The sequence below is a fragment of the Saimiri boliviensis genome, chromosome 12, assembly GCF_048565385.1.
Source record: "Saimiri boliviensis isolate mSaiBol1 chromosome 12, mSaiBol1.pri, whole genome shotgun sequence".
Taxonomy (NCBI): Eukaryota; Metazoa; Chordata; class Mammalia; order Primates; family Cebidae; genus Saimiri; species Saimiri boliviensis.
The window spans coordinates 22,788,460-22,814,347 of NC_133460.1; the positions used below are offsets into that span (position 1 = coordinate 22,788,460).

A 25,888-nucleotide genomic window follows, 5' to 3' on the forward strand; every position below is an offset into this window, starting at 1 on the left:
TGGTTGCCTTTTAGAGCAAGTCAGAGGAGTGGTGGTTTCTCACTAATAGGGTGATGCCTATTAGTCATTTGATTTAGTCTGGATTGGGACTTTTCTGTCAAAGGCCAGATAGTAAATATTTTTGGCTTCATGGATCATATCTCTTGCAGCTACTTAGCTCTGCAGTTGTAGTGCACAGGCAGCCATAGACAATATGTAAATGAATTACATGGCTATGTCCCAATTAAAGTTTAGTTACAAAAACAGGAGTTGGGCTGGATTTGGCCCGTGGGCCAGTTGCCAACCCCTAGTGTAGGTGGTCTGTTTTGGTAGTTTCTTTGAGAAATGATGTGTTCTGCTTTTAGGTACTGATGCTTATAGATGCCAGCTTTGGGTTTGAAATGGAAACGTTTGAGTTTCTAAACATCTGTCAAGTACACGGCTTTCCTAAAATTATGGGAGTTCTCACCCACCTCGACTCCTTCAAGCATAATAAGCAACTGAAGAAGACAAAGAAGCGATTAAAACACAGGTTCTGGACAGAAGTTTACCCGGTAGGAAGAGAAATAATTGTTTGGTACTAACAGTATAATCCTTTTAAAGTAGACTGAAGAGACCAAGTGCAGTGGCTCACGCCTGTAATAACAGCACTTTGGGAGGCAGAGGTGGGCAGATCACTTGAGGCCAGGAGTTTCGAGCTCAGGGCAACATGGCCAAACCTATCTGTAATAGAAATGCAAAAATTAGCCAGTGTGGTGGCGTGCGCCTGCAATTCCAGCTACTTGTGAGGATGAGACATAAGAATTGCTTGAACCTGGGAGGCAGAGGGTACAGTGAGCTGAGATCGTGTCATTGCACTCCAGCCTGGGTGACAGAGTGAGATTCCATCTAAAAAAAAAAAAAAGACTGAAGAGATATTAGTAAACATCTCTATAGCATTCACCTCCCGAATTTCCTTTGTGTGTGTGTTCATAGTCTCTGGAAGATTTCCCTCAAGAGACTGCTCATTCTGAGCCTCTTGGTGTATCTCACTGGTCTATTGTACCTGCTGCACCAGGCAGTGTCTGGCTGTTTTGGGATTGGGACTTTATAAATAGAGTATATCAGGAGTTTCTCACAGTTATAGGACCAGGCACTGCCCCTTCTTTTGCATACTGCTCTGGTTCATTGGCCACAGAACCATTTCTGTGTTCAGAGGGCTCACCTCCTTCTCCTCACCATTCTTAGACACTTCTGCTTGGCTGCAAAGCAGTCTCCCTCTGTGGGGTTCTAAAGTCCTGCAAGAAGCCAGCAAGGCTCTGGAAGCCTCAGGACAGTGGTTTGCTGGAAGTCTCCCTTCTTACAATTGCTTCTTGTTTAGAGTTCTTATTTTGCAGCAGTATTAATGAGAATTTAATTGAAATTTAAGTTTTAATTTTCCTTTAATGTTTAGGGTGCAAAGCTGTTCTACCTTTCTGGAATGGTGCATGGAGAATATCAAAACCAAGAAATCCACAATCTGGGCCGTTTTATTACAGTTATGAAGTTTAGGCCTCTCACATGGCAAACTTCTCACCCTTATATCCTGGCAGACAGGTAAAAAGTGATTGTAAACTTTTTCTTTCTGGGCCATATATTTCAAAGTTAAAAAGGCTAGAAAAAGAAAAGAACAGTGATATGATTTATTTTGTGCCTATTTGAATAGTGGGGGGTAGAAGTGCAGTTGATGGAAAATGTCTACTTATTGCTCTAAGTTGCTGTGCCTTTGGGAGTAAATTAATGATGAGATGTTTAGGAAAATGGGTGGATTTGGAAGCATTTAAGGCTACAGGATGTGGCCTCATTCTATGTTCAGCCTCAGTTTTCAGTGATGCTGCCTTGTACCTGTGTGCTTGAGTTCGTCTTGTGTGCCTTCATTTTCCTTCCTTTGTGCTCTTCCTCACATAGTTTTCTCAGCCTGGAATACCCTTTTTTCACCTGCCAGAATCCACATGACAGTAAAATTCCCAGAGTACAGGCTCACCCTCTTCCAGAAAGGGATTTTCTGAATATGTTCTTCACTCTTCCCTGACCCCAGGTGGACATCATCTCCCTGTCTGGTTTCTTATGGAATGAATGTCACTTTCAGCCTAGAGACACAGTTGTGTGTCTGTCCCTTTTCCTCTGGTAGATGGTGAACACTGCTTCCTTGTTTCTGCACTTTCTAGTTTTCTAAACAACGTGCTTAGCAGACAAGAGTGTGATGAGTCACTGACACATGAAAGAAGGGAGAGGAAGTTCTGGCATTCATTTCTGCTGTATGGCTGAGTTTATTTTTCTAGGATGGAAGATTTGACAAACCCAGAGGACATCCGAAGAAACATCAAATGTGACCGGAAAGTGTCGCTTTATGGTTATTTAAGAGGAGCGCACTTGAAAAATAAAAGCCAGATTCACATGCCAGGTATTGTCTTGTTAGAACATGCTAGAATTACACATAGGATTCTCGAGATTGCTTCATTTCTCAGGAAAACTGAAAAATGACCAAACAAGGGAAGATGGCCTTGCTGGAGGTTTTAAACCCAACTATGTGTAGGCCTGCAATGGTATCGAATGCCCTCCTCTCTGACCTCTTGTCCTGTAGTGAGAGGGGGACTGTTCCAGTGTGGTACAATGCCCTTCTTTAGTGTCATGGTTTAAGCCCTTGGACTGTGGATCATTTTTACCCCCACATTGAACAGTAGGTACTTACTGACTTCTTGTCAGCTGAAGCTGGCTTTTTAAAAGGGACCTGTCTTCTAGGCGTAGGAGATTTCACCGTGAGTGACGTCAGTTTCCTCCCAGACCCTTGTGCTCTTCCTGAACAACAGAAGAAGCGCTGTTTAAATGAGAAGGAGAAGCTGGTTTATGCGCCTCTTTCTGGAGTTGGGGGTGTGCTGTATGACAAAGATGCTGTCTATGTTGACCTCGGTGGCAGCCACGGTTTTCAGGCATTGGTGAGACACAAGTCATTGTTCTGAACTCTCATTCTTCTTTCCTTATCTATTTTTTAATCACAAAAGTAATGTACTCAGCTTTTATTTATTGAAGACTTTTCTCCTGTACTTATAATAAAGGTCTAAATGCATATTGTAAATATATAGCATAAAAAGAAAACTTTTTTTTCATTATACCAAGAAGAGTCTTGTACTCCGTGCTTCCTTGATGCATGGCCCCAGCGCAGGCACTGCTGCCAGTGTGGTGCCTGCACAGCCCATCCTCGTTTCTACAAAATCAGTGTGCTTTCCAACTCTCATTGGTCTTTTTCTTTTTCTCATTCCCAGTGGTCTCCTCTGTATCTTAAAGTGGCTTTCAAATGTTTATTTCTTTTTTTTTTTTTTTAAGACAGGGTTTCACCATGTTGGTCAGGCTGGTCTTGAACTCCTGACCTCAGGTGATCCGCCCGCCTTGGCCTCCAAAGTGCTCAAATGCTTATTTCTTAGTTCTGAAGATGAATTGTATGGGGTTAAAATCAGGGTTATTTTAAAATGTTAGAAAAGCTAGCATTGTGGTTGTAGTATTGGAACTGAGGTTTTTCTAGCTAGGAGTTTAGGTTTTTATACTCCCTGAACTTTGGAAAAGTTTAGTGGAGATGGGGATCCATTTCAGGCTTTGTTGTGAAGATTTTCTTCTCTGCTTTTTGAGGCATTAAGAAAGGTTCTCAGGAAATGTGTCTAAGGTAATTTTGAGAAACTGAGTGAAACCAGTGTCTCTCCAGGATCTTTGTGCTTTCCTCACGTCCCCTTTCTTGGTGGTCTTGACAGGACGAGGTGGGGTCTACCCATGAGCTGGTCCAGAGTCTTATCTCCACCCATTCCACCATTGATGCCAAGATGGCTTCAAGTCGAGTGATGCTGTTTTCTGATTCCAAGGCGCTGGGGTCAGAGGATATAGATAATCAAGGGTAAGTCTGCATTTTTTCTATTTTTAATAAAAGGCTGTATTACAGAAGATGCATAGTTCTGCCATCAGAACACATTTTGGTGGGATTAATTACAGGTTGTTTTGTTTTTCTTTGTGTGTGCGTGTATCTCTGAGGGCTCTTCACATACCTGGCATTCAACAAGGAAGTATTTTTTTGAAATAAAATACAGGATGCGTTTTTCAACAGACCCTAAATATTCCTCAAATGCCACACCATCTTCCATAGGTTGCTTTTTGTTTTTAAGAGACCTGAGGCCACTGGGCTTTCTTTTGGTGGCCACAACACTACAGCAGAGTCAGGGAGTTTGTGGCTGCCCAGAAGCCGTGTGCCTTGTCTCTGAAAGTTTTGTTTAGATTATGTTGTATTATCTCCAGTGGGTAGGTTTCCACTGATGTGTGGCTTATGTAAATTATTTTTCAGTCTAGGTTGGGAATTTGTGTGCCTTTATACATAGTGGATGTTTGTAAAACATTGATTTTGTTGTATTGATTTATGAGTCCGAGTAAAATTTATCTGAAAATTTGTTGCAATGTGCATAAACTACCTAGCGCAATGCCTGACGGATACGAAGTGCTCACCAAAAGATCACTCTTTTGTAGTGAGTGTTATTAGCTATTTTCATTTTTGTGTATCCTTCTAGTCATCCTTGTCTTTAAGAATACTCCCTTCTAATGTAGTTACAGTTAAAATACATAGTTTTATTTCTGTATTCCAAGCATTTCCTTTTTCTATACAGTCTTTATGTAGTCATCATTTTGTTATTATTGGTGTATTCTTTTTGTTTGTTCGTTTTGGAGATAAGGTCTCACTTTGTCTCCCAGGCTGCAGTGCAGTAGCATGATCTTGGCTCACTGCAACCTTGAACTCCCAGGCCCAAGTGATCCTCCCGCTTCAGTTCCCCAAGTAGCTGGGACTACAGGAGTGCGGGAGCCTTCAGCCTGTCTCCTGTGTTCTTTCAACCACTCCTGGCTAATTTTTTTATTGTTTTCTAGAGAAGAGGTCTCACTATTTTGCCCAGGCTGGTCTAGAACTCCTGGGCTCAAGCTGTCCTCCTGCCTTGGCCTCCCAAAGTCCTGGGATTGATTACAGATGTGAGCCACTGTGCCTGGCCTATTATTGCTGTATTCTAACTTATCCATCTCTTATGGTATGATTTTTAGTTTTTTCTAATTTATGTTTCATAATTTTATATATCATGCTACGTTAAACAGCTTCATACAGTTTTCTTTCATTCTGTGATTTTAGCCTCCTGATGATTCTTCTCTGTCAGTTGTGGCACTGGTGACTTAAAATGGATTTTCTTCCTCTGTCACTCATCCTACATTTGTTAGCTGGCATTTTTAACAAAGAGCTTTCACTTCTCTCCTTTATTTTAGTATCACTGCTGACTAATGCACTTGCGTTTTATTCCATGGGTTATTTTCCTTCACTATCATGATTCTTTCCGATGCCTAAGCTGTCCCAGATTCAGCCGCGGGAGCCTTCAGCCTGCCTCCTATGTCCTTTCAACTGTCTGTGTTAGTCTTTGAGTGTTTCTTACTTTCTGACAGAAAAAGAGGATCCAGGCTCATTTTGCCCTCTTTCTGCTTTGGGCCCATACTCAGCCATTTCTCTTAAGGATCACGTGTTTTTAGCTTAGAAATAAATCAGCTTTCCAAAAGATCTACAAAATATTAACATCCCTTTTCAGCAATTTTTTTTCCAAAATTAGATTTTTTTTTTTTTTTTTAAAGAGGGTTATTCCTTTATTCTCTCTGTTCAAAGTTTTTTTGAAGTGTGGTATTAGGGAACCATGCCTGAGTTTGCTTATTAACTCTTACAATGTTTATCAGATCATTTTTTCCTTATGTTATGTCATCTTAAACAATTCCTTGACATTTTCTGTTTATTTGTATTTTTATTGACTATATTGCCATTTCTAGATTAGCTGATTAATGTACGAATTGAATTATTTTGCATTTCCTTGGTAATAATATAGGCTGTTGATACCCAAGGAGGAAAAACAAATGGACTTGAAAACTGGTCGAATGCGTCGGAAAGCCATTTTTGGTGATGAAGATGGATCTGGAGATAGTGACGATGAAGAAGATGATGAAATGTCTGAAGATGACGGGTTGGAAAACGGCTCTAGTGATGAGGAAGCAGAAGAGGAGGAAAATGCTGAGGTGACTGATGAGTGTATGACTGCTAAGGGCATCAAACGACGGAAACTTGAGGAGTCAGAAGAAGACAGTGAAGTAGATTTGCCAGCATTTGCTGACAGTGATGATGACCTTGAGAGGAGCTCAGGAGAAGAAGGGGAAGTGGAGGAAGCTGATGAAAGCAGTGAAGGAGAGGACTGCTCTGCAGGAGAGAGGGGCATTTCAGGATCAAAGGCTGTTGGAGAAGGTAGTAAAGCAGAGCTGTCGCCGGCTAATCACCAGAGTGACCGTGTGAATCTGGAGAAGTCTTTGCCGATGAAGAAAGCAGCCCTCACCACTTCCGATTCTGGCCATTGCACAGCTGAAGAGGCATTTGCATCTGAAGATGAATCTGAAGAAAGCTCCTCGCTCAGTACAGAGGAAGAGGACTCAGAGAATCAAGAGGCTCTTAGGAAAAAGCTTTCAAAGCCTTCTCAGGTGGGCAGTGGTCAGAAACGGGGGTCAAGGAACTTGATTGATGAGACCAGTGATATAGAAGATTTACTCAAAGAGGAAGAAGATTACAAGGAAGAAAAGAATGATCCCACAGAAACCTCAGGTAAGCTTAAATTTAGTTGGTTGCTACTATGAATTTGACTCTCAAAATGGTACCCAAAGGAATGTCTACATTTGAGGGTCTGCTGATTTTGAGATTTTGGTAACTGTTGAAATGCCGCATTGTGGATGGATCTCGGGGGAGGGGAGACACGTAAACAAGTCTAACTGGAGGTTGGCATTGGTCATTTCAGGTGCCCTCAAGTGGAAGGAAGACCTTTCCAGAAAGGCAGCTGAGGCCTTTCTGAGGCAGCAGCAAGCAGCTCCAAACCTCCGAAAGCTTATTTATGGGACAGGTAAAGAATTCTGGTTCAGAGCTGGAAACGTTTCAGTTTCTCTGATTATTTTCTGAAAAGGAGATGAGGGAATTTGTTGGATGATTGGGCTGGTATTGTTGACATCCATAATTGCTGGCCGTCACATTTCCTATTTGGCAGATGTCTTTAATCATCAGCTTACAAGGACCACACATTGGTCTTGTGTAGTACACTTATAGATTTGCTGTAAAACTTGATGCAAATACTGTCTATTGCATCATGTGATGTCCTCTTTTTAAAAGTCCTTTATGAGGTATTTTTTGTAGAACTTAATGCCAGAAAAATATTTCTGCCCATAAAAATATTTATTTGTTCCTTTCTGAAAATGAGAACCCTGTATCATACATTTTGTTCTCCCTTTTGCCCTTGTTCTCTGATTTTATGCTTTATTAAACTTACCTGTATGTTCTTTATGGTAGAATTAATATAAAAATAAATCTATAGTGGTGAACTTCATATTGTGCCTGGTTACTGCACGATGAGATCAGGGCCACATGGTGAGACGTTTGGGTTCAGTACACTGAATTGGGAGGGTTGTTTTGTACTGATTTTCATTCAGATTTTGTCTAGGTACTCTCAGTGATGAGAGGCTCAACATTCTTTAGAGCTCTTCTTTAGTGATCTACAGCTCTGCTTTTAAATGTCCCTTCCCTTCCTCGACCCCTACTATTCTCAGTCCTCCTCGACCGCTTGGCTGCTGCCATGCAGGAGCGCAGGAGCCCCCACACATGTAAAGCAGTAGCTTCCTGGCCTCTCTTCACTTGTGGCTGACCTGGCTTCTCAGTGCCTGACTCTTATGTGGCCATTGTCATACCCTCCACAGACAGAGACCCTCAGTTCCTGAGTTCAAAGACTCATGGCCTAACTAGTTAAAAAACGATGAGTCCTCTAGGGCTGTAGTTTTTGTTCTCACTTTTCTGCCATGGTCTCCTCTTTAGTGACAGAAGATAATGAGGAAGATGATGATACCCGAGAAGAGCTTGGAGGGTTATTTCGTGTCACCCAGCCTGACAGAGAGTGTAAGCACAAGGCCGACTCTTTGGACTGCTCCAGATTTCTTGTGGAGGCGCCCCATGACTGGGATTTAGAGGAGGTAAGGGGGTAGTACGTTTGATTTATTAGAGAATTGTTCTAGAATAATATTGTCTGATGTCAATATTGCTTACCTGTTGTTGGCTTCTTATTTTTATAGGATGACAGGTCATCTAGATATTATAGTGGGTACTTCATCCATCCTAAGCAATAACAGGTTCTGAGTTTAGTTAGACCATGTGAACGGCCCACAGAGGACAGGTTCAGTTTCCAGTGTGGACAGTAGTGCAAATCTTTATTTTGAAGCATCACACATAAGTTTTCATATATCTGATGTATTTTACATCTCGTCAGTAGGATATACGTAGCATCCCTGAGTTAACGTTTATAGTTTCTGCTATTTGTAAGCATCCAGAAATCTGTGATACCTATAAATGTTCTTCCTGTAGCTCACCACTTTGTAGTCACACTGAAACTTGCCACAGCTGCTTACCCTCCTCTTACTCTTAGATCTTTTCCTTGTCTCTTTTTTTTTTTTTTTTTTTTTTGGAGATACAGTCTTGGTCTGCAGTCCTGGGTGGAGTGTAGTGGCTCGAGTGTATGGTCCAATGCAGCCTCGACCTCCTGGGCTCAAGGGATCTTCCCACCTCAGCCTCTGGAATAGCTGGGATTGTAGGCACGAGCCACCAGACCTGGCTAATTTTTGCATTTTTTTGTAGAGACAGTGTTTCACCATGTTGAGCTAGAGTCTCAAATTCTGGGCTCAAGTAATCTTCCTGTCTTGGGCTCCCAAAGTGCTGGGATTACAGGAGTGAGCCATCGTGCCGGCCTCTTTCTTCATATTCTCTTTTGGAATGTTCTGATCTTCCAAAGGCTACCTTTTTTTCTGTCAATTCAGTTTGGCTTGATGACACTTCTCACAGAGGCCCAGTTGCTCTCATCCTGCCTATATAATTTACCAGGTAATAATGTCCTTTATGAGATATGATTGAACCATTTTTGATGGTGAAATTTAATACAGCTATAGAAAACCATATAAAAACAATTGTTTAACTTAATAGGTTGCCAGAAGGCGGATACCCCTGTATTCAGCACTCAGGCTGCGAAATCAGGCTTTGCTGCTTGATTGCAACACCAGCCAGGGTCCCCTTTCTCCCTGTAGAAGGAGGTGTGGTCCAGCCTCTTATGGTGATTCTTTCCTTTAATTCCTGGTTTCCTCCTCCATGCTTCCATAAGCATCGTAGTTTACTTTTACCTGTTTTTCATGACTTTTTCAGTCTATCTGTTAAATTTTTTAGTCAACAATCTTCCTTTTCATGTCTTTTTTTGGTTCCATTTTATTTAAGAAACCAAATCTTTGGTCTGTAGAGTTTCTTGTATTCTGGATTTGAGGATTGCTTTGCATCCCTCTGCAGTTTCTCAGGCCCTCCTGTATTTCCTGTGAATGGGTAGGGAGCAAAACTGATAGAACTTGTGTGATGAGCAGAATGTGTATCTGAGTTGGGAGCTGTGGCTACTGAGCTGCTAGTGAGACTGGAAAACTAAATTTTAAATTTTATTTAATCTTGGTTAAGATTATCTTAAATAGCCATGTGGTTCTAGTTACCCGATGGACAAAACATCTAGCAGTTGGATAGGATTTAAATTTGATTTTTATTTTTCAGCAAAACTGCTTTCGAGGTGGTGGTGTTTTCTGATTAGGAGACGCATAAAGACCAGTTGTGTGTTTTTAATGATGGTAAATGTTATCAGTTGCTGATGCTCAATGCCTAGAACCATTAACTTCTTAAGAACATAGAGTGGTGATGTTCTATTCATTATTTCTCTTTATTTATTAGCTGTAATACTTCTTTAAAGAGAAACGTTTCCTCTTCTACTATTTGGTTATCCGCTTCCAAATATATGGGGTAAATGCTTGATTTTTTAATCAGTTTTTGGAGTGATTCTCCAAGGGATACTTGTTTGTAAATATTATTGTGATGTCATAGATATAAATGTAGTTGATGTGCCTTGTGCTGGTGCACCTGTTATCCTTATTAAAGCTCCTCTTTATCCCACCTGTGGCCTGTGGGAGTCTCTGCACACCAGCCCCTGAGTCCTTATCTGATGATCCTAGTCATCCTTAATCAATTCTTGCTCTCTGATGTGAGAGAGCACTTGGAATCACCCATAAAAAGTTCTGATGTCTTTTAGTACAAAATGGTATTTCAACACGACAGCCTAGGCATAGGAATGCATCCTGCCATGAGTTGGTCATTACTTCTAGGGCTTCCCAGTGACCTGAAGCAGGTGAGTTCATATAGATATTTCCAGTTTGAATTCCGGACTACATCTTACTCATTCTTCTACTAAACAGTTATTCCCTGGTTGAATCAGAAGATGATGAAATTAGAGAATCTCATAATTACTCATTTGTTTTATCCTATTATTACACACAAAACAGTGTCAGAGTAATACGATTACTGAAAACAGTTAAAGATTTTTTTTCCCTCATATGCTCTCTCATTTCTCTTTTCAAAAGTGACTGTGCCATTTTTCTTACCCACTGGCACTGTATGTGGGTTCCAACTTCACCACTTCTTCATCACACTTGTTATTATCTGTCTTTTGATTATAGCCATCCTAGAGGGGGTGAAGTGGTATCTCATTGTAGTATTGACTTGTATTTCCCTGATAGATAATGATGTTGAACAGCTTTTCATGTGCTTATTGGCTATTTGTATATATTCTTTGGAAAATATCTTCATATTGTTTGCCCATTTCAAAAATTGTTACTTAGTTGTATGCATTGTTTATATATTCTGGATATAAGTCCGTTATCAGATATATAATTTGCATATAACTTCTCCCATTGTATAGGAATTAAGTTTTCAAACAGACATGTTTAGATTAACAAGTAACAAGACCAGTATGTAAACTGTCTCATTGCATCCCCTTAGAAACCTTAATAAAATTGAAAATTAGTTGAATTAGTAATTATCTTTTTGTTTACTTATGAGGTCAGTAGACTAGTAGTATTTAATACTTTCCCTATCTGCTGCTTAATGTTTTTTATCTCTGTGGTTAAACTGTCTCCATCAAAGGTAAAGTTATTTCCTAGGCTCATTTGCAATGAGACTATCCATGAACGTGGAAAATATTTCAAGGCAAGTTGTCGCCTATTACCATTTCTTAAATTGTTTTGCTGAGTGATTGGAACACCTCACCTAAGTGCTGACTTTTCTGCCCAAGGTCATGAACAGTATCAGAGATTGCTTCGTGACTGGAAAGTGGGAAGACGATAAAGATGCAGCCAAGGTCTTAGCAGAAGATGGTAAGTAAAGAGCTGCTTTCTTCAGAAGAACTGGTTTCTCTACACTTTATTTTCTTCCGTATCTTAGACAGAAGTCAAGTTGAAAATAATAGTCATTTGTTAAATGCTTTTGGGAATTCAGACAGGAGTAATGAACCAGGTAATATTCTGGTTTTTCCTTTTATGATTACCTTATTTTCTCCTGTTGGCTAACTGACTACTTATGGACCTGAAAGAAAAGTGAGACACTTTCCATAAATTTTATCATGTGTTTGTTAAAAATAGATTTTGTGTGATGTGAAAAATAAACACAAATAACATTTATATATTTTTTTAATGATAAAGGTAGCATGCATTATGGAAAATTTAGAATGAAAAGTACATAACATATCAGAATTCTACCAACCATAGAAAAACCTTTGCTAACTTCTTGAAGTACTTCTTTCTAGTCATTTAAAAATCATGTGTGTAAACCTTTTTAGTTGTACTTTACATAAATTTTGGCAGGAGGATTTAAGTGATGTACTTATGTAATTTTTGTCATTTGTTCAAAGATTTCATTTTTATTATTTAAATATCATACCATAATTCAAGTCACAATTTTTTCAACATCTAAGTAGCTTTGTACTTTGTTCATTTTATAAAGAACTCCACACTGAACAACCTTGAAATAATTCTTGGATGACATTTTTAATTTTTATAAAATAGATTCCTAAGTGTTAGAATTGAGTCATTTTTATGGATTGCAACTGCCACATGGGGTTTTGGAAGGTTTTTCTTTTTGTTTCATTTTGAGACAGGATCTGGCTCTGTTGGCCAGGCTGGAGTGCTGGTGTGGTCACAGCTCGCTGTAACCTCAGCCTTGCATATCCAAGCCTCCGGAGTAGCTACGACTATAGGCATGCATCACTACACCCAGCTAATTTGAAATTTTTTCTGTACAGTCTTTTTATGTTGACCAGACTAGTCTCAAACTCCTAGGCTTAAGAGATCCTCCTGCCTCAGCCTCCTGAGTAGCTTGGACCACAAATGTAAGCCACCATGCCTGGCTAATGTTTAAATTCTTGTACAGATGGGGATCTTGCCATGTTGCCTAGGCCGGTCTTGGATTCCTGGGCTCAAGCAATCCTCCTGCCTTAGCCTTCCAAAGTGCTGGATTACAGGCATGAGCCACTGTGCCTAGTCTGTAGTATATTAATGTATTCTTTATATATATGTAATTTTTTTCTGGACTTACTAGTTTATAGCATTGATCTCTGTTGGATCATTTAGTATTATTATAATTTAGAACCCTATGTAGCTTTATCATGTCATTAAGACACCAGTTATTAAAACTTGTCTCAGCAGTTTCTTTCTCTTTTTGTTCTGCTGGGGGGCTTTTTTTTTTTTTTTTTTTTTTTTTTTTTTGGATTCTCCTGACGATTCTCACTTGCTTATTGTTTTTTTCCAGAGGAACTTAAGAATCACCTTTTCTGTTTTCAAAAGAAAGTGTGGTGGGTTTCTTTTTTAGTCGCTTTAGTGAGGTATAATTGATAGTAAATTATAGTGTTTAAAGTGTACAATTTGATAAGCTTTGATAATATGAATATACCATCACCACAATCAAAATAATTAATACATTTGGAATAAAGAATATTCACAGGTGACAACACGTTTGTCTCATGCCACTTTGTAACCCCCCCCCCTTCTCTCCCATCGTTAGACAGATTCAGCTGCCTTGTGTCACTATTCAGTAGATTGTGCCCTTTAGAATTTAATAGAAACGGGATCCTACAGTATGTACTCTTTTCTGTCTAACTTCTTTTACTCAGCATGATTATTTCAAGATTTATCCATGCTGTTGCATCTTCATTTCTTTTGATTTGGCCAGTAGTAGTCCATTGTATGAGGGATAACTATTTATTTATTTGTTAACCTGTTGATAGACAATTATTTCCAGGTTTTGGCTATTATGAGCAAAGCTACTATGAACATTTTTGTAGAAGTCTTTATATTTAGAGGCCAGGCGCAGTGGCTCCACTTGTATTCCCAGCACTTTGGGAGGCCTAGGTGGGTGAATCACCTAAGGTCAGGAGTTCGAGACCAGCCTGACCAACATGGAGAAACCCCGTCTCTACTAAAAATACCAAACTTAACTGTACATGGTGGTGCATGCCTGTAATCCCAGCTACTCTGGAGCCTGAGGCAGGAGAATTGCTTGAACCCTGGAGGCAGAAGTGGCGGTGATCCAAGACCATGCCATTGTACTCCAACCTGGGCAACAAGGGTATCTCCAAAAAAAAAAAGAATATTTATATGAATGACTGCTTTTATTTCTTTTGGATAAATAAGTAGTTCAGAGTGTACTAAATGGGTCTTATGATAAGTAGACATTTAATTTTTTAAGAAGTTGCTCAACCGTTTCCCAAAGTGGTCATACCATTTTCCATTGCCATCGTACCTTTATTCGACTTTTGGCTGCTTCACTCTACATCTTTACCAGTACATGGTGTATCAGTCTTTTTAAATAGTAGGCCTTCTTTTAGGTGTAGAGTGGTATCTTGTAGTTTTAGTGACTAATTAGGTATCGAGCATTTTTTCATATGCTTATTTGCCATCTGTGTCTTCTTTGCTGAAATGTCTGTCCAGATCTTTTGTACGTTAATTTGGTTGAATTCTAAGAAATTTTATGTGTTTTTGATACAAATTCTGTATCACATGTGATATGCAATTATTTTTGCCTAGTGTGTGCCTTATCTTTTCATTTTTTAAATACTGTTTTTCACAGAGCAAAGTATTTAATTTTGGTGTAGGTCAATTTTATCAGAATTTCCTTTTTTATTTTTGAGATGGAGTCTCGCTCTGTTGACCAGAGTGTGACACAATTTCAGCTCACTGCAACTGCCTCTCCCCGAGTTCAAGCCATTCTCCTGCCTCAGCCTTTCGAGTAGCTGGGTTTATAGGCACCCACCACCCCGCCCAGCTAATTTTTGTATTTTTAGTAGAGACAGGGTTTCACCATGTTGGTCAGGCTGGTCTTGAACTCCTGACCTCAAATGATCGCCCTACCTCAGCCTCCCAAAGTGCTGGGATTACAGGCATAAGCCACTGTGCCCTGCCCCAAATTTTATTTTATGGACTATGCTTTTGATATTGTATGTAAGAAATGTTTGCCTAACCCAGTGTCACAAATTGTCTAATATATTCTATAAGTCTTACAGTTTCAGGTTTCACATTTAGGCCTATAATCCTTTTTGAGTTAATTTTTTATATGTTGTTGGATATGGATTTAGGTTCCTTTTGACATATTGATGTCCATCTGTTGAAAGACTATTTTTTTCCCCCATTAAATTGCTCTGTATTGGTTGGCCATATATGGGTGCATATTTCTGGGCTCTCTGTTCTGCTCCGTTGATATATTTATTTTTATACCAATACCAGTGATGTCTCAGTTACTTACAGCTTTCTAATCAGTCTTGGAATTAGGTAGTTTTTAACTTTAGGTAGTTTTTCAAACTTCAGTCTGCTTTTCAAAGTTGTTTTGGTGAATCTACGTTCTTTGCATTTCCATATAGATTTGAAGATGAGCATGTCAATTGCAACAAAAAAGCCCACTGCCATCTTGATTGGCATTTCATGGAACTTGTAAAACAATTTGAGAAAATTGACATCGTAACCACATTGAGTTTTCTGATCTATCAACATAGTATCTCTCCATCTGTCTTGTTCTTTAATTTCTCTCAGCAAGGTTTTCAGAACATAGATCTTATACAACTGTCAGCAATTTATTTGCATATCAACTTGTATTTGTGTATGACTAACATATAAGAAATGCATTTGATTTTTGTATATTGATCTTGTATCCTGCAATGTTGCAAAGTTACTCGTATTTTTTGTTTTGTTTTTTTTTTTTTTGAGACAGAGTCTCCCTCTGTCACTTGGGCTAGAGTGTAGTGTCATGATCTCATCTCACCGCAGCCTCTGCCTCCCAGGTTCAAGCAGTTCTTGGGCCTAGTCTCTCAAGTAGTTGAGATTACAGGCAGCCACCACCATGCCCAGCTAATGTTTGTATTTTTAGTAGAGATGGGGTTTTACCATGTTGGCCAGGCTCATCTTAAACTCCTGATCCCAAGTGTGTGTTTGGAGGGGAGGGGTAAACTTTGACTAAACAATGTTGATGGTTTTCTAAGAAAATACTTCTTTCTATTCCAGGGATTCTTTTCTTTTATACTTTTCTTTATGCTTTTTGTCCTGTTCTGTACAATAAAGCCTGGGCTTTTAAGTTCTGCTTTGAACTTTCACCCATGTCCAATTTCATATGGTTCCCCCAGTTTCTGTGTGGGATGGTTCTGGGAGCCAAGCAGGAACCCTCTTTCTCTCCAGAGAGGCTAAGATAGATGCCAGTGGTTTTACTTACTTTCTTTCTTGTGTGGGTGACTTAATTTTTCTTACCTACTGCCCTAGCTTAAACTTCCAGGACAGTGTGGAGTAGAAGTCAAAGAAAATATTTTTGCTTTGTCCTGCTTTTGTTTATTTTCCAAGTGAACTTAAGAATCACCATTTCTATTCCAAAAGAAAATGTTGTGATGTTTTTTTCCTAATTAAACTTTTAATTTTAAGGTAGTTATAGGTTGACATGCACTTGTAATAACAAATACAGAGAGATCTCCAGTATCTTGTACTGCAGCACTATCTCTGTGTATATATACTATGTATACTATGTGTACTGTAGCACAAGGTCACAGCCTGGATGCCAACATTGATAGAATCTGCTGATCCTATATAGTTTTCTCCAGTTTTACGTGCATGCGTGTTTGTGTGTGTGTGTGTGTGTGTGTGTGTGTGTGTGTACACTTCTGTGCTCTTATCACGTGTGTAGGTTTTTGTGTCTATCAACAGTTAAGATACAGAGCAGTTCCATCACAAGGATTGCTTGTATTGCTGTTTTATAAACACACTCACACCCCTGCTATACCCCAGCCCCAGTTCCTTCCCTTGTCAACCATATTATGTTTTCTGTTTCTACAATTTTGTCATCATCAAGAATATTAAATAAACAGAATCATACAGTCTATAACCTTTGGTGACTGGCTTTTTTCACTCAGCATAATTTCCTGGAGATCCATTCAAGTTGGTGCATGTACCATAGTTCGTTTCTTTTTATTGCTGAGTAGTGTTCCATTGTATAGCTGTACTGGTTTGTTTATTCATCCAAGATTGAGCTGGGTTGCTTTCAGTTTCTTTTGTTTTGTTTAAGACATGGTCTTGCTCTGATTTCCATTCTAGGATGCAGTGGTGTGATCTTGGCTCACTGCAGCCTTGACCTCCTAGGCTCTAGTGATCTTCCCACATCAGTCCCTCAAGTAGCTGCGACTACAGGCATGCATCACTGCGCCTGGCTAATACTTGTATTTTTTTTTTTGGTAGAGATAGGATCTTGCTGTGTTGCTCAAGCTGGTCTTGAACTCTTGGCCTGTTTTCAATTTTTGACTATTAGAATTGAGCTACTATGAACATTTGTACACAAGTTTTTGTGTAAATTTGCACTTACCATTTTTTCTGGGAAATAAATGCCCAATAATGCAGTTGATGGGTCATATAGCAATCACAGTTTCATAGGAGACTGCCAGAGTAGTTGGGCCATTTGATGTTTCTACCAGCAATTATGTGAGTGATCCAGTTTTTTTACATCCTTGCCAATGTGTGGTGTTCTCACTATTGTTTATTTTAGCTATTCTAATAGATATTAGTGATATTTCATTGTAGTTTTAAGTTGTATTTCCCTGATGGCTAATACTTGTGAGCGTTTTTTCATGTGTTTATGTGAATGTTTGTATCTTCTATACAGATATAAAATGTCTGGGGGTGTCTTTTTTTTTTTTTTTTTTTGCACTTTTAAAAATTGGATTGGGTTGGGTACTGGGAGTTCATTATATATTTAACTCCATCATTGGATGTGTGATTTGCAAATATTTTCTCTTAGTCTGTAGCTTTCATTTTCTTAACAGGGCCTATCACATAGCAAAAGTTTTTATTTTTGATGAAGTCTAATTTACCAGTGTTTTTGTTTGTTTTTGTTTTGTTTTAGGGAATATGAAATTTGTATCAAGTCTAGGAACTATGTCTTGTTCTTTGATCCTGAAGATTTTCTCCTATGTTGCTTTCCAAAAGTTTTATAGTATTTTTTGTTTTCTCTTTACGCCCATGATCTGTTTTTTCATTTTACCCGATATGAGGTGTAAGTCAAGGTTTATATTTTTGCCTGTGGATACATAATTTTTCTAGCAACACTTGTTCCATTGAATTGCTTTTGAGTTTTGTAAAAAGTTAGTTGAGCATCTTTGTGTGGATCTGTTTCTGGGTTCTCTTGGATTCCATTGACTTGCTGTGTCAATCCCTTGGCCACCCTTGCTGTCTATGTCCCTGCAGCTTTATAGCGAGTGTTAATGTTGAGCTGAGTGACTCCTCTTACTTTATTCTTCTTTTTCAAGGTTGGTTAAGCTGTCCCAGAGCTTGTGACTTTCCATGTAAATATTAGAATAAACTTGTTTATGTCTACAACACTTTGAGATTTTGATAGGAATTGCATTAAACCTATACATTGCTTTGGGAGATAATCTTTTTCTATTTTGAGTATTAAAATGTATGAATTCAATATATTTAGTTTTTTATTTCTTTATCAGTATTATGATTTGCAGCATACTGGTTGGGAATATGTTTTGATAAGTTTATACCTAAGTATTTCATTTTGATTGATCATCGTTCATCTTTTATCCTGCTAAACTCACTTACTGGTTGTAGGAGGGATTTATTTTGTTTTGGTTTGTTTTGTTTTTGTAGATTGCCCGGGATTGTCTGCACAGACAGTTGTGTTCAAAACATAGGGACAGTGTTCTTTCTTTTCAACCTATATGGCTTTTCCTTTTCTTTTGATAATTACTTTATTTTGGGTAGAGATGGGGTCTTGCTATGTTGCTCAGGCTGGTCTCAAACTCCTGAGCTCCAGTTATCTGCCTGCCTCAGCCTCCCAGAGTGCTGGGATTACAGGCGTAAGCAACCACACCTGGCCTTCCTCTGTTTTAAAATTTTCTGCCTTAATTCAGTGACTGGACTTTTATTACAATGTGGAGTAAGATTGCCAAGAGTGGACTTTCTATGTTCCCAATCTTTTCACTGGTATTTATTTATTATGATTGGTGTTGAATTTTGTCTAATGCCTTTCAGTGTCAGTTGATATGATCATCTGGATATGCATTTCATTCTGTATTCTTTTCACATAGATTGTGTTGATTCTTTTATTTTTATTTTTTGAGACATGGTCTTCTTCTGTCACCCAGACTGGAGTACAGTGGTGCTATCATGGCTCACTGCAGCCTCGACCTCCTATGCTCCAGTGATCCTCCTGCCTCAGCCTCCCAAGTAGCTGGGATTACAAGTGTGTGGCTAATTTTTTTGTTTTGTTTTGTTTTGTTTTGTTTTGTAGAACCAGGTCTTACTGTGTTGCCCAAGCTGATCTTGAACTCCTGGCTTCAACAATCCTCCCACTTTGGCCTCTTAGTATTAGGTTTATAGCCCGCAGGAGCCACCGCACCTGGCCTGATTCATTTTTTTGAATGTTGAACCAGACAGAGTTATACCTGGAATAACTCTCACTTGGTTGGTCATGAATGAAAATAAAATACAACATGGTTTTTTTCTTTTCATGTCAGATGGTTAACGTGCTAATGTCGTAACAAGGCTCAAGGGTGGCATATCCCACACATATGCATCAACATCCAGACATCACACTTAGGAACTACGAAAGGATCGCCAGGTGAAAATTTTTGTACAAATATTTTTATGTGTTGAGATGTTGGTCACCGCCTGTGGAAGTCTGCTCTGCAGACCCTGACTTAAGGACAAATGAATGAATGCACTCTTACATCATTGCAGTGTTTTTTAAGTGGGCTAGGGATGACCCTTGGCTGCTTTTAGAGGGCAGAATGCAACCAATGGACCAACACTCCCTGTTCACACATTTATTCCCTCAAGATTTTACAACAGAGGTTCTAAGTTAACACACTTGTGGATAATTAACATGGTTAAGAGAATGGTTTTATGACTGGTAAAAGCATTAGGTTCTGGCCCAGAGTAAATACTAGCAACAGGTCATTCCCATTTGATCTTCCCTGGAGAGGGCCACCCAGCACAAAATTAACTTGTGTAAACAGAGTGGGGATAAATGGGTGTGGGGTAAGGCCTTTGATTAGTCTCTACCTCTTTCCTATGCTAATGTTAACGAGGTGGCTGCCTTCAACCTGCCTTAATAAAACCTTTTGGTCTTTCAAAGGTTTGAGACTATAATCTATAGCTTTCCCTAAATATTTTCTGTAATATTTTGCCAACCACCCCTAGTGAATAGCAACAATGTGTTGTTGGATTCCATTTGATAGATTTTGTCAAGGACTTTTTGCATTCATGAGAGAGAGTGATCTGTGTGGTTGTTTTTTGGTTTTGTTTTCTTTTGTTTTTGGTTTCTGTTTCTTTTTTGTGGGGGTACCGTCTTCATCTAGTTTTGGCATCAGGATAATAGTAGCCTCAAAATGAGTTGCAAAGTGTTCCCCATTCTGTTTTCTGGAAGAGTTTGCATAGAATTGGAATGAATTCTTTAAATATTTGCTGTAATTCTCCAGGTTACCTTTTCTGCTTTTGTAAATTGCTGGCTTGAATATTAAGTGGTGGTATAGCTGAAAATACGGCATTTCCCTCTTGCCTCCATGATTTTAGAGGAGAGATACACTGACATTTGAGTTGGCATGTCTCTACAGGCATTCTGCCATTTTTGGTCTTTGTTTTTAGTTTTGAAAGTTTAATTGGTGTTGCTTTCTTTGGTATACTTTGAGATTTGCTCAGCTTCTTGAATCTGTAAGTTTCTGGCATTAGTTCTTTACGTGCTCTCGCAGCTCTGGTCTCCTGTGAGACTCAGATAACATAAATGCGGGGTTTTTTGTTATCGTCCCAGAGGTCTGTGCAACTTTTGTTCATTTGTTTTCAGGTTATTTTCTCTCTATTGTTTAGACTGGGTGAATTCTGCCAATCAGGCTTTATGTTCTCTGATTCTCTCCTGTGTCATCTCCACTTTTACTCAATAGAGCCCATCCTGAGAGATTTATTTTATAATTTATGTTACTGTATTTTATATTTCTAATTTCCATTTGCTTCTTCATTCTCTTTGCTGAAGTTTTCAGTTTTTTGTTTGTTGCCATGGGATTTGTTGTTGCTTGTTGAAGCATTTTTATACTGGCTGTTAAAAGCGATGAGTCAGATGGTTCCAGCATCAGACTCATTTCAGTGTTGGTGTCTTCAGTTGTCCTTTCACATTAAAATTACTATTTTCTCAGTGGTATGACAGGTGATGTTCTCTTGATTCCTGCACATTTTGGTTATTCTGCTGGAAGACGTATGTAATTTTTTTATTTTTGCAGGCAGTTCTCCTGTTTAGGTTTAGTATGTAGGTCCTGATCTACTTTGTGGGCTGTGATTCTGACAATTTCAGAGCCTTCATGGTGCCATTTTGGTCTGTTTGGCTTATCTGGTATCACTGGGACTCTCCCACTGGTCCCTGCTGGTGCCCACCTGAGGGAACAGGGGAGCTGCCCCAGGCTGGGCCACCTGCTGCAGCTAGGTGGTTGGGGGATGGTGGTTGTCTTGGTGTGTGGAGCTGGTTTTCTTGTGGGGAAGATCGCCTTTGTCCTGGGAAGGATTGAGCCTGCCTGCGTTGCCTTCTGTTGCTAGGTTGCGAGTTGGGAAACACTGGGCCTGGGTCACCCTCTTGTTGGATGGGGTCCAGGGAGACACCTGGCCGCTATACATTCCCCAGTGCTAGAGTCCCTCGGCAGCCTTTTTCTGTCCACCTTTCAGAATTCTCCATTGATCATCTCTCGTCTACTGTTTCTAGAGTTGAGGTTACACTTCTTAGTCAGGAAGGAATAATGTGTTGTCTTCTCTAGACCAGAAGTCCTTAGAGGTGGTTCTGGGTTGTAACTGCTAAAGGAAGAATTGGCATATTGGTGATATCGTGTCTTTATTTTCAAATAAGGGCATATCATTATTCCGTAGATAATATTTATAACACCTACTTCCTTGGGTTGAAGAGTGTGGTTAAGACAAGGAGAGTACTTAACTCAGTACCTGGTGTGGAGAGCACTTAACAAGTGTTGGTGGTGATGCTATTCCTTTTGTCCTTTGGTAGCTTATTAAAGCTTTTCTTCTTTTTTAAAAAACTAAAGTTCTGGCATATTTCTTGTTAGGTTTATTCCTATTTTATCCTTTTTTGCTTTTGTTACAAATAGGAGCTTCCTATCTGTTATATCTTCTACCTGGTTCTTTGGCTCTTATGTGAAAATGTTTTAGTAGCCTTTAAAATGTTGCCTCCTAAATGAGTTTTAACTTGTGTATTTATTTTATTTCTTTTCTTTTCTTTTTTTGAGACAGGGTCTCACTCTGTCACCCAGGCTGAAGTTCAGTGATGCAATTATGGCTCACTGCAAACTCCACCTCCTGGGCTCCCAAAGTGCTGAGTTTATAGGCATGAGCCACTGCACCCAGCCTTGCTTGTCAATTTCTTTTAAGAGTGGAACCTATAATTGAGCTCAGAGCTCCAAAAACAAATGAAGAAATGAATGAGTGAATGAGCTCTTCCCATGGATTTGGTGTAGTTTGGGGCTGTACTCTTGATCTAAATGCTATGTTTTATATAATCTAAGATTTCCCCTAGGTGCGTTACACGATTGTGTCGTGTTGAACTTACACTGAGACTCTTTTTCACATATGCTGGTATCAGCAGGGGCTTTTCTATTCACTCTTTGAACTATTCATTTGAGGAGACACAGACCTGTATCTCTCATCAAGAGTATCCATTGGCCAGGCCCAGTTGCTCACGCCTGTAATCCCAGTACTTTGGGAGGCCAAGGTGGGTGGTTTGAGGTCAGGAGTTCGAGACCAGCCTCGCCAATATGGTGAAATCCCATCTCTACTAAAAATACAAACATTAGCCAGTCCCAGTGGTGGGCATCTGTAATCCCAGCTACTTGGAGGCTGAGGCAGGAGAATTGCTTGAACCCGAGGGGTGGAGATTGCAATAAGCTGAGACTGTACCACTGCACTCCATCTTGGGTGACAGATCAAGACTCCACATCAAAACAAACAAAAACAAAAAAAGAATGTCCATTATTTATACTGGAAAAACTGAGATTGGCATTTTGATGTGAAGTGTGGAACTGTGGCTCAGGTCCATTTAGTTTACATAAACAGATGATGAAATACTAACTTTTACCAAGCATTTCCAAGTGCAGAGTTCTGCCTGTGTGTGTAATGATGGGAACAGTGAAAATGAGGCTTGGAACATGGAGCACACTGTGGGCCTGTGGCAGGTGGGACCAGAGGCACATGCATGCTGGGCTCACAGAGCAGCCTTTGGGTGTTCTTTTCCAGAGGAGCTCTATGGTGACTTTGAAGACTTGGAAACTGGGGACGTGCACAAGGGAAAATCAGGCCCCATTACTCAGGTATGATTTTGCTGTGGCTGGCTGTTCTTGGTCATTGTGTTCTGAGAGAGGCCCACATTGAGAAATGCATATCTGACTTGTGATGTGTGATGATTGCAGATTGGATGAATGGATTCCTTCCTAAAAGGTCAGGATGTGGGGACCAGAGAGAAGCTTTCTTGTTTACTTATTAAGTTTTGGATGACACATACTACTGCTTCTTGTCAGTCATTTGCCAAGTCTGCTGTGATTTTTCATTCATGGAAGTCTTAGCTCCTTGGAGTTACATTCCACCATTGCCATCATTGTCCTCTTCTTAAATTTAATTGTCCTCTTCTTTAAATTTAAATTTAAAAGAACAAAGTCCCTGTTCTCCCTAATATTTCTTTAAAACAGGGTCTGGGGGCATCTGGGTGAGGGACATGTCTTGTTATTTTTATTCCAGTTTATGTTCCCAGCCAGCTTAAGGAATGGAAGCTAATTGTAATGCAGATGTAACCATTTCCTGTAGCAGTACCATGTTATTCAGAGACAAAGGTTGTGTTTTGTTTTGTTTTATTGATAATGATAACAGATTTTTGCTAAAATTTTTGTTCAAATAAAACTTTAAAAAATCTAATGTTTAAAGAAAAGACCTTCATAAATGTATACAAAATTTTTTCTTCTGGGAATTTAAGAATGAAGATGTAGAGAAAGAAGTTAAGGAAGAAATTGACCCCAATGAAGAGGAAAGTGCCAAGAAAAAGCATTTGGATAAGAAGAGAAAATTGAAGGAGATGTTTGATGCAGAGTACGATGAAGGAGAAAGCACATATTTTGATGATCTTAAAGGAGAAATGCAGAAACAAGCACAGGTGAGAAACCTCAGTTCCTCTCAGCCATCAAGACTGTCATAGCACAGGAATCTGACTTCGTTTGGGTCTCTGCTTCCTATCTTGCTTCTCTGCCTTTCATTTGGACTCTGGGTAGAGGTGATGTGAGTGTGTTTATTCATACAGTGAGCTCATTGGTTTTGCAGTAAGTAGATCACCGGAAAAATATCCATACCTATTTTGTACCAAGAATTAGGAAACAGAAATGACTGAGACATGGTCTCTGCTTTTGAGACTTTCACAGTGTAGTGATCTGAGACAGTGTTTGCTTTAGTGCAAGCATTGGCTGCCTATTCCGATCACTTGCTCCCTGATTTTAATGGCAGGCAATCAGTGGCCCTTGTGGCTTATGGACATACCAGAGTTCCCAGGAGGAGTGCTCTGAAAACTCACCCTGGTCAGAGTTCAGAAGGACATGTGGAGTGTAAGGTCAGATGTGGAGATAAAGGGAGGTGGTGTGGCGTTCCTGCCTGGGGGTACTGAGCAGGCTGTTGGAGGTGGTGATCTCATTCTGAAGGAGACAGACACAAATGTGTGTACACTTGATGGCGAGCATCTGAGTTGTGCCTTGTTAGTGGGGCCAGGAGTACGTCTGTAAGCTGGAACAGATTAAGTACACAATTTGTGAAAGGGAGTTGAAAGGCTTGCTCAGCCTAGGGCTTCATCTAATCAAAGAACTGTCTCCTGATTAGGTATTAGCTTAGTGGTTACAAGTCTGTGTTGACCTTTGACAGACATGAATAAGCTAACTCTGAAGTCTTTGCTTCACACCATTTACAATTTAAAATGACCTAGAGCCTGTGGGCCGTTGTAAAAGACTGAATTTTTCACTCTGAAATGGGAGTCTTTGGAGGGTTTTGAGCAGAGGAGAGACATTCAGATAGTCGGATCACTCTGCCAAGAGATCATTCAAGTGGCACAAACCAGAGGGCTGGCAGTGGAGATGAGACAAAGAATCAAACCAAATATACTTTATTTGGAAGCTGAGTCAGTAGGATTTCCTGGTGGACTGAATGTGGGGTGTGTGAGAAGAAATAAGGTTGACACTGGAAGTTCCCGGAAGGGTGGATTGTTGTAAGATAGGAAACGCTCTATGGATGCAGCTTTGGGAGGATGATGTTTGGGTCAGCTGGGTGTCATTCAGACAAACGGAGTGTCAGGTCTAGAAAGAGAGGACTGGCTAGGGTCTTAGATGAACAGCTCTCAGCATGTAGATGCCACATAAAGCTGTGAGGTGACCAGGGAGTTAGTGCAGAGTGAGTGGGAGGAGCAGGACTAGCCTGGGTGAGAGGGGGTGACTGCGGCAGTGAGGCTTGAGCAGTGCCCAGGAGGGAGAAGCAGTGTGAGCATGCAGGCACACAGGAGGCCAGCTGTACACTGAGGTGACATATTGTTCAGATCCCACTGCCATGGTAACTGTGGTCAAGGCAGAGTTGGCCACTGGAGGAGAGGCGTGGAGGCCTTCAGGAATCTTGGCAAGCACCGCTCTTCATGGATGTAGGAGAATGGAGCAGAGGAACTGGAGGCTGTAACTGCAGAAAACTTTTGTGGGCTTTTGCTGTGGAGAGAAGCAGAGAAATGGAGCAGTTGTTGGTGGAAGAAGTGGAATCAAAAGGTTTTGCGATAAGAGAAATAACAGAGAAGAGCCGTTGGAATAAAGTCCAGGAAGAGTGGATGGTAACTAGTGAGCAAGTGATGTGCGGCCCTGAGTGGAGGCATGGACAGATCATCTGTGCCTGAGCTGCCCGTAGAACTCCGTTATCATGGAGACGCACGTTTCTGCTTCCCAATATTGTAACCCTAGCCACAGGTTGATAAGGACCACTTGCAGTGTGACTAGTGTGACTGAGGAACTGTATTTTAAATATTATGTAATTGTAATTAATTTTAATTTAAATAGCCACACAAGCTCTCCTATGGGCTAAGTCAGAGCTCTGATAAGGCTGGATACAGGAGGAAATGCTGGTAGAGGGTTGACTGTGGAGGTTCTTTTGGGTTTGGATGAATCAGCAAACAGCCATCAGAGAAGTGAAGGTGAGGAAGGTGTTGGGTGTTTGAAGACGGGGAAAGGTGTGAAAGAATCGCTTGTAGAGAAGGAATGAAGGTGTGGACTGGGGACGTTTCCAGGGTTTGGGCATGCAGGACTCCACAGAGTTGTCTGCATTTGCTGTCCCTTGGAGCAGCAGGGAAGGAAACAGTTGACTCATTCTGAGCAGACTGTAGAGGTAAAATGTG

General features: G+C 40.1%; 1 protein-coding gene and 1 non-coding gene across 3 annotated transcripts in view; one reads left to right on the top strand and one right to left on the bottom strand.

The window, feature by feature from the left end:
• Positions 1–25,888, top strand: part of BMS1 (BMS1 ribosome biogenesis factor) — a 43,176-nt gene that overhangs the window by 7,910 nt on the left and 9,378 nt on the right. For both annotated transcript variants that reach the window (XM_010340637.3, XM_074382082.1), the window contains exons 5-15: positions 345–533; positions 1,412–1,554; positions 2,280–2,401; positions 2,740–2,933; positions 3,741–3,880; positions 5,880–6,640; positions 6,831–6,932; positions 7,892–8,046; positions 11,217–11,298; positions 22,729–22,802; positions 23,459–23,635. In XM_010340637.3, the coding sequence (XP_010338939.1) occupies positions 345–533; positions 1,412–1,554; positions 2,280–2,401; positions 2,740–2,933; positions 3,741–3,880; positions 5,880–6,640; positions 6,831–6,932; positions 7,892–8,046; positions 11,217–11,298; positions 22,729–22,802; positions 23,459–23,635 (2,139 nt within the window). The remainder of the gene's footprint in view (positions 1–344; positions 534–1,411; positions 1,555–2,279; positions 2,402–2,739; positions 2,934–3,740; positions 3,881–5,879; positions 6,641–6,830; positions 6,933–7,891; positions 8,047–11,216; positions 11,299–22,728; positions 22,803–23,458; positions 23,636–25,888) is intronic.
• LOC120367485 (small nucleolar RNA U13) lies at positions 18,960–19,063 on the bottom strand. Its single transcript, XR_005581863.1, has one exon. It is a non-coding gene; the product is annotated as a small nucleolar RNA U13 (small nucleolar RNA).